Source organism: Stegastes partitus, unplaced genomic scaffold (assembly GCF_000690725.1).
Source record: "Stegastes partitus isolate 25-593 unplaced genomic scaffold, Stegastes_partitus-1.0.2 Scaffold132, whole genome shotgun sequence".
Taxonomy (NCBI): domain Eukaryota; kingdom Metazoa; phylum Chordata; class Actinopteri; family Pomacentridae; genus Stegastes; species Stegastes partitus.
In genome coordinates, this window is record NW_007577863.1 from 169,585 (window position 1) to 183,456 (window position 13,872).

The window sequence follows — 13,872 nt, forward strand, 5'->3', positions numbered from 1 at the left end:
CATACATCATGCACACACACCACTGACTCTATGTATTCTCACAACCCCATATTGGTTTGGTCTCTCCTTTTGTTGCGGCCATCTTGAGCCCGGTCGTAACAATATGTATTCGGGTTAAGCAGTGTTGCCAAGCTGATTTACACATTTGATTGCAGGACAAAGAAAAGTAATCTGCAGATCATGTGTACTTACAACTGACTTTATGTACAGTATCCTTATATGTAAATACGTAGTGGGTAAATATGGGAGGACATACTGGTCCCATAATCTTCTCTTTAATAATAAATTATCCAGACTGTATGAGCTATTTTTCATGAACAGTTCTTTCTGTGCATTTTCATCACATAAATGACACAGTCTTGCAGTCAGCCAGTTACATTTTAATTTTGTATTCACATATATTCTCATTTGATCTTGGTTTGCCACTGTATTAGTGTATCTACATTCAGTGACATAGAACAGGCACTTGACGCTCTTAGAGCTGTACAGTTTCATGTAAAAGTCGGGATGACAGTCAGTGTGACGATGAAGGTGTGCTGAGCTCTTCCAGCCTCCTCAGCAGCCCGTCAAGCGTGTCCGTGCTCTGTGATTTCTCCTCCAGCAGCTCATATCTCAGACTGGAGATGTCCTGTTTGATCTCTTTCAGCTCACCTGGACAAAAATAGATACGAAAGCATTTTATGTCAAAACAGAAAACTTAAAATAAAACAAAGCAGATCTGAGGGAGCTATTTTTTGTCATGGGGATACTCCGTCTTCTTGCAGTGAAGTTAAGCTTTATTTAACGACAAGCACTGAGAGGAGCTTAATTTTCAAAATGTTTCAGGATCATTCTGTCGCTTTTACCTTCAGTGATCTCGTCACTCTCTCTGTCTGCTTGGGCTTTGATGATGTAACGCTTTATCAGTCGCTTCATGATCTTCTGCAACCAGTAATGGAAAAACGGTCCTCAAATTCTGGTATTCTTAATTATTTATTATTATTATTACTACATTACCAATGCAAAATGGTTACATTTCCTTGTGTAACTGCGGTTTACTGCTATGTATCATACATTTTTTAAAAAGCTGTCACATAAATTTGATTAAAAATTATATTTTGAATGAAACAAACCTACCTGATACCTGGTTGGGCTAGAAGAAGCACCATATCCTGAATTTTTTCCCACCCCGAGCTGGAAGATTAAACCTGAAATTAGTTTAACTGAAGATAATTGTGACATTTCTCAGGTTAAACTTGTCTTCAGGTTTGAGATGAAGCTTGTGCTGCAGCAGTTAAACCACTGGGAGGTGCTCAGGCTCCGTCCCTAAGGCTCCAATATGAACCATAGATTTATGGCTTCACAAGCTAAGAAAGGATCGATGCTACGTGTGATGTTTTAGGTAAACATGCATCACATATTGTGTGGTACCTGGTTGAGTTGCGTCTCCATTTTCTCCTGACTGTGTCCTTCCACAAACTGCAGAAGCAGAGACTTAATGGCTGAGGCCAGTCCCTGCATAGATTTAGGACTCGGGACCAGGTTAAAGGGCACAGGGAGAGTCCTGCCCTCTTCAAAGTAGGAGAACCAAAGTTTTGCACGAGCAAACTTCCACTCAACGTCAGCGTCATCCTGAAAAGTTAAACAAAACAAAGAAACCAAACAAGTATGAGAAGAATACTTGCTTTCTTATTGAGAGACAGATGAGAACATTAAAACCACTCTGATGTCTTTGCATTAAATATGAAGCTTGAGCAAACAGGCAGGTAGCTCGACATTAAGACAGGAAGCAGGAGGAAACTGCCAACCTGACTGTCCAAAGGTAATAAAAGTTACCAAGCAGATCCTCTCAGGCTACAGGCCCAACTATTTCTTCGACCTAGAGCTTCCAGAAGGTCACTGCTTCAGAGCCTGGCTGTTTCTTGTCTTTGTGTAAAGCTAAGCTAATCAGCTGTAGCTTCATATTTGGAATTTTAGACATGAGACAAATATTAATCTTATCCAACTCTCAGCAACACAAACATTAAAAATAGTGTTTATTGTGCTAGCCAGCTGAAGCACATTTACAGCACAATTTTGTTAAATTAGTAGAAACTTCGGAGCTAGATTTGTGTCAGTATTATTTGTGTGAACAAAACGACAGTCCAAGTGTAAATGTGTGAATGCAAATGTAAAATTCAAATGTAGAACTGAGTTCCACGAATGCTTTTTTCAATTCACAAATATTGAGTACAATGGACTTAAAAATGCCTTTTTGGCAGTTGCAAATGTTAAGAAGATGTTCTGAAAATGTTTTTCAATATCCATAAATAATTTAATGTAGTCATACTTGTGCAAGTTCTTTGTGGATTTGCTCATCTGTGACAGTTGACACATTTTTTAAAGTGTTCTATACTTACAGATCACACGTGCACACGAATTGCCTTTCTGTTGAAACAAATATTACTGAGACAAATTTAGCTCCATAAATTTCTTATCTTTTAATATTAGTTTTATTAGAGTCAGAATGGATTCAGCAGCATTGGAAGTTGGAATTCAGCACCTTACCTAAATAAAGATTGTAAAACACCTGTATTCAAATATGTAAACGTCTTTAAGTATGTATCGTCAAAAAAAGTGCTTAAGATATCAAAACTAAAAGTAGTCACTGTGCAGTAAAAAGTTGTGAATTTTAGAGCTGCATGAGTGTGTGTTTTGCATTTTGTGGCTGCAGCTGTTTAAGGTTGAGCTCATTTCATCTACTTTATATAATGTTTGTTATCATTGTAACTGTAGTCTGAAGAGTAACTAAAGCTGTCAGACTGATGTGGTTGAGAAAAGATTACACTGTTTCTCCTCAGGAACGAAGTGTAGTAGAAGCATAAGGTTTCATACAACAGATATACTCAAGTGAAGAGCAAGTTTGTCCAGTTTTTACTTGAGTACAGAATTTGTATACATGTTCTTAGTTATGTACCACCACTGGGGCTCAACACTATTCAACTGTAGATAAAAAGAAACACTGATCCATTTTCATTTTTGCTCTACAGAGGAAGAATGGAAGATGCTTTACTTTGTCAGAATATTAAAGGGCCCCAAACAGTCAAGTGTTTTGATGAGTCAAACCTAAATTATATGGTGAGCAACTCTCATTTCAGAAGAGAAAAATAAGTTTTGTCTGTGTTGTTAGTGACATTATATTTCTCCCACCATTAACTGAAGCCTAATTTTACCAACATAATATTTTTGTATCTGAGGTAGATGACAATTTGGTGACAAACCTCAATCTCCTGGAAGGAACTGTTGATCATGGCGATGAGCATGTTGAGCAGCACTATCACCATGGTAACGTTGTACACCCCGTACAGCACATAGCCAATGTTCTCGATGAATTTGTGCCCGTTGTTGATTACGACGGATCTGACCTCGGACAGGCCAAATATAGCCCAGAACAATGTCTTGAAGCTCTCCTCCAGGCTGGACGGACATACAGACACGGAGGGAGACGAGAGAAAGGCTATTTTTGATTTCAAACAAACCATTAATCATCAGAACGGAGACACTGAAGATGAGGAGGGGAGCGGAAGAACAAAATGTTTTTGAGGCTCACAGTAATTCTTACAGTGTTCAGCACAGTGTTTACATTACTCCGCAAACATATCGTATATTTTTAGATTGATTTCCAAGCTTCGGGGGCAGCTACTGATTTCACTTTATTTAACTGATGTGAAAATTAACTTGCAGCGACTCAAACCTTGTTTCACATAGACAGTCCATCATGTCATGTTTATTTCCTGTATTTTAACTGTGAAAAATGTATGCAACACCTCCCAATGTAATGTGTCCTAACATAAATGTGAGGGTCACAATAGGAATAAACAGATAAGAAAAGACGGAGAACTTTCTATCACTTTTTCCTCGCTTCTTGTCCTTCAAATAAAATAATCTGAGAAGCTAAAATAGCATTTCTTGCACTGCTGATAACTTGTGTCCGTATTAAATTAATTAAATCAGTGATAAGAAGTTATGTGCAGCCATGACTTCATTTTAAATGGTGACAAGCCAGAAAATGTAGAAAATTTGTCAGTTTATGTAAGTAAACTTTTTTTTTTAACAAATATAAGAGAATTGTCTACCTAAGAGCTACTTTTAAAGATATCACTGAAATGTGAATTATCCTTTTACAGTATCCATGTTTTCATTTATCTTTTTAGGTTGGATTTTTACAAATATTCAGCTTGTGAATTCAGCTCTTTTTGAATTCTCACATCTTGGCAAAACAATAATTATAAATCAAAGCCATGACAACATCAGTAAATGACATCTGCATGACTTTAAACATCGTTAATACTGTAGTATTATTCTTTTAAATTTGATATGATGTGTCGATGCTGTGCTTTAACATTGATGAGACCAAAAATGTTTAGATAAAAGATAAGCTTTTGGATCTCGAGCAGTCTTTAAGTCTATGCAAGTAGATTTTCTTAATGAATGCCAAGGTAGAAATAGTACACTTATGCACAGTAAATGTCTCACGTGGTGAAGGCGTCGTTCTGCTTGGCCCCCAGGTAGTAAGAGTACAGATTGAACATGCCGATCATGAAGGCCAGAAAGACCAAGATGAAGATGACCATGAACTTGAAGATGTCCTTTACAGTCCTCCCTAAAGAGATCTGCAGCGGACCGAAGCTCTCGTTGGCTGGGAGGATGTAAGCAATCCGAGAGAAGCTCAGCACCACTGCGACAGCGTACAGGCCTTCTGATACCAGCTGTGGATCTGACGGCAACCAGTCGATACGTGCTGTGAAAACAGAGCATGAATCAATCAGGAAATCTAATCTGATTAAAAGAATTGTATGTCTTACAAAATATGTTTTTAAGACAGACTGAAAAGGATTATTTTAAAAAATGGCACAAAGTGTTGTTAATGTAGGATGCTACATTAGCTGTTTCATAGAGAACGTATGCATCAAAACCACTGGATTTCTATTTATTATGATTATAGTGACAAAGAAAAGGAGTAGGAACACAAATATGTTTATTTTTCTTTGGTACATTTGTGCCACCTCCCTGCAGTTGTTCATATATTAAGCAAATGATGGCATTTAAAGTGCAGCAGTCTGTTAGTCAGTGCAGTTGTGTGAGCATGCTCACCCAGAGTAAAGTAGTGTATCTCGGGGGGCAGTGTGACATTACTCAGTGTTGTGTATTGTTGTGTGTATACATAGGTCTGGGCTATGTCAGCGTGTCTCAGAGCAGAGAAGCGGCAGCTGAAGGAGGCAAGGAAGATCGCCAGCATCCCAAAGTCCAGAAAGTTCCACGGTTCGACCAGATACTCTCCTGGTCCTTGACTCCAGATCTCCTTCACCTCAGCCCAAATCATACCTGCAGCAAGACGCACAAAATGACATCTGATGACACTTTTTTTTGGTGAGGAATTTCATCCATTATCATCCATTATGCTCACCCATGACCCATGAAATGATGAGGATCTCCATCCAGGTGAAGGGTGTTGTAGTCATGCGGTAGAGCAGCAGCGGGTCAGAGTTTAGTTGTGCACTTTCTGGAAGGTGATGGTGGGTCATGTTTGGCAGCAGGGTGGTGCCTGCGAAACGGTCAGCAGCATTTAAGATGAGAAGACCCAGGAATATTGTAAAGGATGATGCATGCGCCACAAACTTCATAAAAGGGCTGCGCATCACTTTCCCCACCTGAGAAAAAGAGATCAAACAATAAAGGAAGATACGATAAAAGGACCTGCAGGGAATTACAGCACCTGTAAAAATATTCACCCCAAAATTCAAAATTAAGCTTTTTTGGCCATCAGCCTAGATGCTATTTTCAGTGGACACTAAACACTGCACATCATCACAAACAAATCATCCCCACTGTGAAGCATGGTGGTGGCAGCATCATGATCTGAGGATGCTTCTTAATAGCAGGCCCTGGAAGGATGAATGAAAGTACAGAAAAAAACCTGGAGGACAAACTGATATAGTCTGCAAGAGAACTGTGTTCGCTCTTGCAACCTGACAGGGCTTGGGAAGTTTTGCAAAGTAGAATGAGGTAAAATTGCAGTGTCCAGATGCACAAAAATGCCGGTCCATCCATTATCTCTACGCCGCTTAATCCTCATCAGGGTTGCAGAGGGGCAGGAGTCTATCCCAGCCAACTCAGGGCGAAGGTATTGGACACCCTGGACAGGTCGCCAGTCTATCACAGGGTGTGGCCAAAAGTGCATCTCCGAAATGCCGACTTGAAGGGGGTGAATACTAATGCAATCACCTGTTTCACATTTTAGCTGACATTACTTTGTAGAAATCAGTTTTCACTTTGATATGAAAGAGTCTTTTTGGGTAATTTCTTATCCAAACATGAGTCAGTGCTGTCCAAATGGTGCATTTAGGAATGAATGTGAGTGAACTTGGAGACAGACTGTTACATACTCTGCTGCATGGGGTGATCCAGTAAGCCACAGCCAGTCCAGGCAGTCCTATAGCCACCGCCAGCACCACCAGCAGTTTGATGGCAGTGGTTTGTTGTCTCAGGCCAGGCAGGTTTTCATACCAGATACTCAACAACTGCTGCTGGCAGTTAGGGTGAGCCACAAACTGAAGGGTACAGAGGACAGAGAGGAAACAGGAATATCAAGGGTAGCTGAAGAGTGTTTATTGTCTCTGTGATATGAGAACATGCAATAAGTCGTCTGCTGCATCAACTTTCATATGATTCTTCTTATCATGAGTCGAATGGACTATTTGACACACTTTGAGAGAGAATCCTCATGACAGAAGACACACAGGACTGGAAATACCAATTACTGTCACATGATTAATCGTTTTTGCGATTTTTTGTTTACACCCCAGAGCTCAGGGAAGCATCTTCAAAGTGTGATTGAAAGCCAATCCTTGTCCCGAAGTTACGGATCCAACTTGCCGACTTCCCTTACCTGCCTTGTTCTAACGTGTAATCTTATAAAACAGGTGAGAAATGTTTAAGAGCTACAACCAGAGCAGAGCTGCTATTTTTCCTTGACAATTATCAGATTATATTAATATTAATGCTCTGACAATCTTCTAATTGATTAATTGTTTCAGCATCTACAAATTGGTTTCTGGTAGAGGTATTTAATGAGACATCAGTAAATGGAAATTAAAACAAATGAGTGCTCAGCTCGGCTCAAGGCTTCAGTGCACATCAGATACCTTGAAAATGAAGATTCATGGAGTTCTTCTTGACTGCATCACGTATATATGTTTGAGACTTTTAACTGCAGTTTTGTTTAGTTTGCAGATTTTTTAAAACAGTTTCAGTTGTACATAACAGTGAATGGTTGATTTTACTCAGATTTTTCTGATTTCACTCATCAAGACCAAATACACATTATTCTTTAGATAACACGTACCGTTATAGCGTCCAACAACAACAAAAAAGAAGTGATAAATGTTTGCTGTTATTCTAATCAGGTCTTAGTTTTAACAACAATATGTGAGATAAGAGTCTGCCTGGCTCGATCTAAATGTGTAATTGTGATTATTTAACACAGACAAATACCTCTTCTATGCTCATAAAACCACTTCACCCTGTCTTTCTGTCATTGCCTGTTTGAGAGCACACTGACCTTCTTGAGTTCATATTTGATGGCTAATTTGAGCCGTGTGAGGGAGGGGCGATCTGGTACATCATAGCTGTCTTCAGAGTCCGTTTGTCCGCTCAGTATGGCCTCCACTTCCTCTGTGCTGCGACACAGATCCAGAAGGCCCACCACATAGTCCTTACACTGGCTCGACAGGCGGCAGTAATCGTTCTGTAAACACAATGGGGCGAGTATGTGCATAGGTAATTAAGACATTTGAGATGAATTGCAGCAAATGTGATCTGATGCTGGATTACAGATAACTGGAAGCGCATGCGCAATGTTGGAATTCCACTTCAAAATAATTATCACATTACGATGACATTTTTCAAAATCACATCATATGATGTATGATTTTGTGTACATGTGATCCCAGGTTTTACCACTAGCATCAGTAATCAATTATATTGTCACATTTGTTTAACTAGTCCCACGTTTCCCATTAAATTAACAGTAACATTGTCCGTCACTGACACCAGCTCTGGAAATGTTTTGATAATAAGACACGGGAGCAGTGTATTTGGATGTCTGTGCTGCCAGAAGCATTTTGCTGTTTATTTGTCCTATAGAACCTGTGGTATACTGTCCTACTGTCAGCCCAGCAATAATTACAGCTGTTATATATGTGTCAAACCAACAGTGTGAACAATGACCACAGGAACCAGACCCTCATCTGTTCTTGCTTCCTCTCTTTGAGGTAATAAAATCTCCATGTGTTTACTGGCGGCTTTTACTGGCAGCTGGTTGGCAGCGGCATGGCATATCTACTTTTTGTATCCTTGATAAAGAGCTGATTTTCAGGGCATGTGTACAGTCACATTGACAGAAAGTGCGCAGACATCATCCTGGATTTATGTTCACTTTTTTTTTTTTTTTTCTGCTGATGGCATTTGTACCTTAAATTCTTTCTCAATATTAGCCAGCATGGCCAGTTCGTTGCTGAGCTCCAGAGCCGCCAGCACTGGATCCTCATTAGACAGGGAGAGGTAGGCAGGACTGGCGAGCCCTTTGTAGGCATTGATCCTCGATCGCGAGTGGCTGAAGGAGTCGAATTGCTGCTGGTAGTTACACGAGTCGCAGCCACAGAAGTAGTCGTGGGGAGGGTCGATGCGGGCCCCTTTACTCAGCAGGGTGTGAACTATCTCGTATTCCTGGCAGTGAGCTGCGAGTATCACTGGAGTCACATCGTGAGAAAACCTGTGCAAAAGAACACACACGAAAACACAGACAGTAAACATAAGAGCAAAAATGATAAATCTATCAACCTTGAAGGGGATTATTTTGCCAGGCAGCATCGGAAATATGCCTTTTAAAAACATTTTCACAGTCGCCTGAGAGTTTTATACACAGCTTTTCACTGTGTTTGGAACTCCCTTCATCAAGTGTCAGGAGTTTCCACTTTTTTTTCTTTTTTTTTCTTTATTTATTTTTTTAACAAAGCAGTCAAATAAAAACCCCTGTTAAATGTAGATTTCTTCAACAACCAAACCAGTAGCATCCACAAACAGACCAGAGCTACAGACCTAACAGAACATCGAAGTCACACTGTGTTACTGCTGCTAATTAACATCAGATGCTCCCTTCATGTTTCACCATCATTGCTTCATTCCCCACAATGTTCAACTGCCAGCTGATCCAAACATATTCACACAGGTGTGCCTCTATTCCACTGTTTGCCACCACAGCTTCCTCCACCACTCTGTCCTTGTCTTGGTGTTGACTTTACAAAGATAAAATGGTCATGTGTGGGCCTGAGTTTGACATTTTGGGACTCTCTTTCTTGTCGAGTTAGATTAGATACCACTGTCACGTCTGCGGCGCAGTAAATATGAAGCTACTGCCAGTAACTGGCTATCTTGGCTCAACAAAAAGAGTGCAAAACAATTTGCTGGTAACGAAATCCAGAATCCTTCACTTCTAAAGCTCACAAATTGACATCTTGTGTGTTTCGATCACAACAAAGAACTGAACTATACATGTAAAATTTGAATTTTTGATAGAGGTGACATGTGCCAAATAGTTTCTTGGTCAGTAAAGATTGAAAAATCATCAGGATCTGAGTCAAAATAAGTGGGTTTATCTGTGCATTGATAAAGAATTTTCATACCTGGAATACTTCCTTGACAATCAACCAATACTAAGAATTAATAACTGGGACAATCACTATTTTTTCATCCTTACTGGCCCTATCCTTGAAAAGCACTTTCTAATTGTTTTTTTATCAACTCTATAATTCTTGATCCAGTGCAGCACTCCCTTTTATTTTTCCCTCTATGTCTTGGCCAGTTGCCCGTGTCTAAGAACTTTATACCTGAGTTGCATGCTGCAGGCACATACCAGCCTATCAAACAATCCTTCATGTGGCCCTGCATGTCAGGGGTTTTAGATGTTTATCGCACTGATGTCAAACGCCGCAGCACTCTGAGCAACACCTGTGTCTTTTAGCCTTCTTACCTCGTCCCGTCTTCGTCATAAGCGTAGAAGTCATCCAACATGTCTGCTTGAGCGGGACTCGCTGTCAGACGATGAGCATCTCTAAATGAAGGGTGATTCAGCAGGGCCTCCGTGATACGGACGTAGCCTTTACCTAAAACATAGACAATGCAAAGGTGTTGTTGTGGTTTGACAGTAGTTCCTCTGACAATGCTGTTGCAAAACCTCTTGGAACAAATGGCCTGTCTTTAATTCAGATGTAATTTTAGCAACTTTATCAAAAAGGAATTGCAGCAACAGCAAACTCACTAAAGTCAATATTTTTGGAATCTGAATGACTTTATCTTAATGTGGAGCTTCTCATGCAGCTATAAGACCTTTGCATGCTTTATTTGATTTGTGGAAGACCCCATTAAATGTAAAATGAACTGGACTGTTACGTAACTGTCTATGCTACAAACTGTAAATCACAAAGCACAGTCCTGTCTGGCGTGTTTTCAAGCGTTGTACTCGTGGAGAGCACTGCAGTGTCAGCTTTTACGTGTGCTGAACCCTTTGAATGTGTTTTTGTCGATGTAAACTCAAATGCACAGGTCTTACTGATGGCCAGAAGGAGGGCATCACCCACTCTGGCCAAGTCTGCCCTCCCCAGCAGCAGCTCCGTCACTTCCAGATGCTCGTTGGCCACGGCCAGCTGCAGTGCATTTTGGCCCATGTAGTCCACAGTGTTGACATTCAAGTTGGGCACGTGGAGCAGCATGCGGCGCACCTCTGGTATGTTGCCGTATTCAGCTGCCTCCAGGAAACGTTGCTCAACCTCTGACAGGCTGACTGAGGGGCCAGAGAACATGTAGGCAGGACCTCGGAGAGCCTGGCGTCGTTTAACGGCAGTGAGACGAGCCATGAGCTGCCTCTCAGAGCTGCTGTGACTGCCGGAGAGTCAGGGGACATAAACACACTGTACATTCTGTTTATATATTGTAGGCGTATATATTATAGACAAAAAAAAAAAACCCTCACTTGAAGTCACTTGTTCCCACTTTGATCTCTACTTCACATACCACAGTAGGAATTCTTCTTACCAGAATAAATACAACTTAATAGCTGCCACCAAAAAGTTACTGTATGTCATAAAAGGTCAGACAAACTGGTATTTGACCCACAGTAAGACACATTTAGTACAATTCTAATTTCAAAAACTTGACTAAAATAAATAAATCAGGCTGTTCACATGAGGCAGAATGACATAAATGACAATAAAAAAGATTTTAATAAGCTCTTATTTTCAAAGTTAGTGAAACATGTTCATCATTATTGTGAAGAACTGCATCTGTACTAACGTAGGACTTATTAAATATATTATATACACTGTAAATGACCTTGGAAATCATTATAAGCAACTCTAAAATAGTTGCTTTATTGGCCAGATCATCAAAAACATACTCAATCTTCCATCTTACATAATTGGGTATATTGTCATAAAGTTAAAAAAAACTATACTTGTGATTGAGAAATGACAGACTGAGAGACACTTGCAGCACACCGAGAGTAAAAAACAATAAAAATCAACTGAGAAACAGCAGCAAGGATCAATGAGAATGACCAGATTCAGACTCAGTTAACAGATCATTTGAAATAGCGTCAGTGAGTCCTGAATCATGAACTCTGAAGTGTGCAAAAGTTAAAGAGATTAGTCAGAAATGAGTTAAATGACGAAAGCAGATCTTTCAGTAGGACTCTAATCCAAAGTGCTCCAGCCCCCTGTTGAAAGAGTTTTGCTCAGGAGAAGGTCAAAGTCAGGCCCTTCCTGAGTTCTGACCTTAATCCCTTGGAGCACCTATGGGCTCCCATAGAGGAACGTCAGCACGTTGATGTTCTATGAAGTGAAAGCTTTGCAGGCTGAAATTTTAACTAAAGCTGTTGGTTACATAGATGTGGTCATGCGGTTTTGCCAATTATAATAAACACTGTAACTGTGATCTTTATAAAGGGGCTATGAGAAATCCAGATACACTTTTGTCTACATTTTGAACAGCATTTCTATTATTTTATTATTTAAACCCCAACAGGCTTATTTTTCAATATTAGGATGTGGAAAAACTTGCACACTGTTATCAAAATTATAAGGGGACATGATAAAGTTAATGTAGCTTTAACTCCATTAACTGGAACTCTTATGTCATTCCTTACGTCATGCATCTTTATCAGTAAGACACCATCCTGTATTAATCTTAATTTTCCATGCTGTCAGTTGATGATGCACAATGTGTAACATCACATTCTTGGAAGTTGCTTTTATTATGTAACTCTTCTAAAATGTTACATGATTCTAACAAAAACCAAATAACCAAGCAGGGCAAAATACAAAAACAAAAATACAAAATGTGGCTCATAATTTTCCTCTAAGTTTAACAAAATGATGATGAGCACACCTGCCTGCCAACACATCTGGCTGAGCGCAGGATGCAGATCAAAGACTCACCCGAGGCATCGTCCAGAGCAACAGTATTCCTCCCCCAAGTCATCGCACATCAGCAGGTTGTCACGGCTCCTGGCTCTGGGGCTGTCGGCGTATCCCGCAGGCCGGCTGTTGCAGTGAACCGCAAGCGGTCTGTGGTTCATCCTGAGGGAGATCAACAATCGAGGGTCTGCTCCTGTTTCAGGGGAACGAAATAATCAAGTGGCTATGGCATGTCTCCCTCTCCCTCTCTCTTTCTCTGTGTTGCCCTCCCCTTCTGTTATTTTTCCGTGTCCTTGAGAAAGAATGCATCCTTCTGGGTCCCACTATACTTTTATTTACATGACGCACTGAACTTTACAGATGTGGAGGGCAGCTCAGTGTTGTGACTGAACACACTGAGGGTTGTTGGTGATGTATGGACATTTTTGTCTCAGTTATTTCAGCTGTATCCACTGAAGCCCCTACTCTTCTCTCTTTCTCTCTGTAACTAGTCTCTGCATTACTTTTGAGAATTGAATTAATTGCTAATTTGTTCAAATTAACGAGAGAACTGAAAGCAGAATATTCTCAAAATTTTGTGTCTTGCCAAGAGTTTTAATGCTCGAGCTGTAAAATGCTATTTTAAACCACAGTGTTTAGAGTACATGTGGAGATTGTCAGTGTGTGTGTGTGTGTGTGTGTGTGTTTGTGTGTGTGTGTGTGTGCGTGCAGGAGTGAATGATGGCTGATGAACAGCAGATGAGATTCCTCAGGGTTTAAATTCCCACTAGACTTTGCTTCCTGTGTGCTCCCACTCCTCACTGACCCCCTCCAGTGTGGGAAAACTCTGAACACACACACACACACGCATCATACAGCATATGTTCATTCATATGTACAGTGTGCATGTGTTTACAACTGACACACAGTTTTTGGTATATTTCAGTAGCTTTAGTTCTGATGGCAAAGCAAATTTTTCTTCATTCTTCCAAGATCTGTTGCCCTCCCTTTACTAGTCAACCACTTTTATCTGGTTTCAAGCTGAATTTCACATAAAACACTACATTACATCACATGGGCATCTCAGCGTGAAAAAAATCTGATAAAGCAAAGTCTCTGATGTACGATTGTGGCAGTGAAATTGCCTTTTAAGGGCCTGATTGCTGAAGATTAGTCACTTTGGATGTCTCATGGCGTGACAGCGTCACATTTCACAGGGAGGATGGTAGAGGGAAAGGGGGTAAACTCTGACAAATGTCACCAGAGTGAGTTTTTGTTAAGACTTCCTGCTCAGAACAGAACAGATCCCAGATGTGGATGTAAACACTGTCAGCTCAAGCATACACACTCTTATTGGGGGGCACTGATTGGACAAATACCTGGATAGACATTTTCTCAGTGTTTG

The 13,872-nt window shown here is 40.3% G+C and overlaps 1 protein-coding gene across 1 annotated transcript; it reads right to left on the reverse strand.

Moving 5' to 3' along the window:
• Positions 1 to 359: 359 nt before the first annotated feature.
• On the reverse strand, positions 360 to 12,703 carry trpc6a (transient receptor potential cation channel, subfamily C, member 6a). The gene is made up of 14 exons (XM_008278768.1): positions 12,510 to 12,703; positions 10,628 to 10,956; positions 10,049 to 10,181; positions 8,491 to 8,791; positions 7,580 to 7,765; positions 6,405 to 6,569; positions 5,426 to 5,669; positions 5,113 to 5,343; positions 4,495 to 4,759; positions 3,240 to 3,435; positions 1,411 to 1,611; positions 1,117 to 1,173; positions 846 to 921; positions 360 to 651 (listed from the first exon to the last, which is right to left on the reverse strand). The coding sequence occupies exons 1-14, from the start codon at positions 12,647 to 12,649 to the stop codon at positions 515 to 517; spliced, it is 2,661 nt and encodes an 886-aa protein (XP_008276990.1). The 5' UTR covers positions 12,650 to 12,703; the 3' UTR covers positions 360 to 514.
• Positions 12,704 to 13,872: the final 1,169 nt, after the last annotated feature.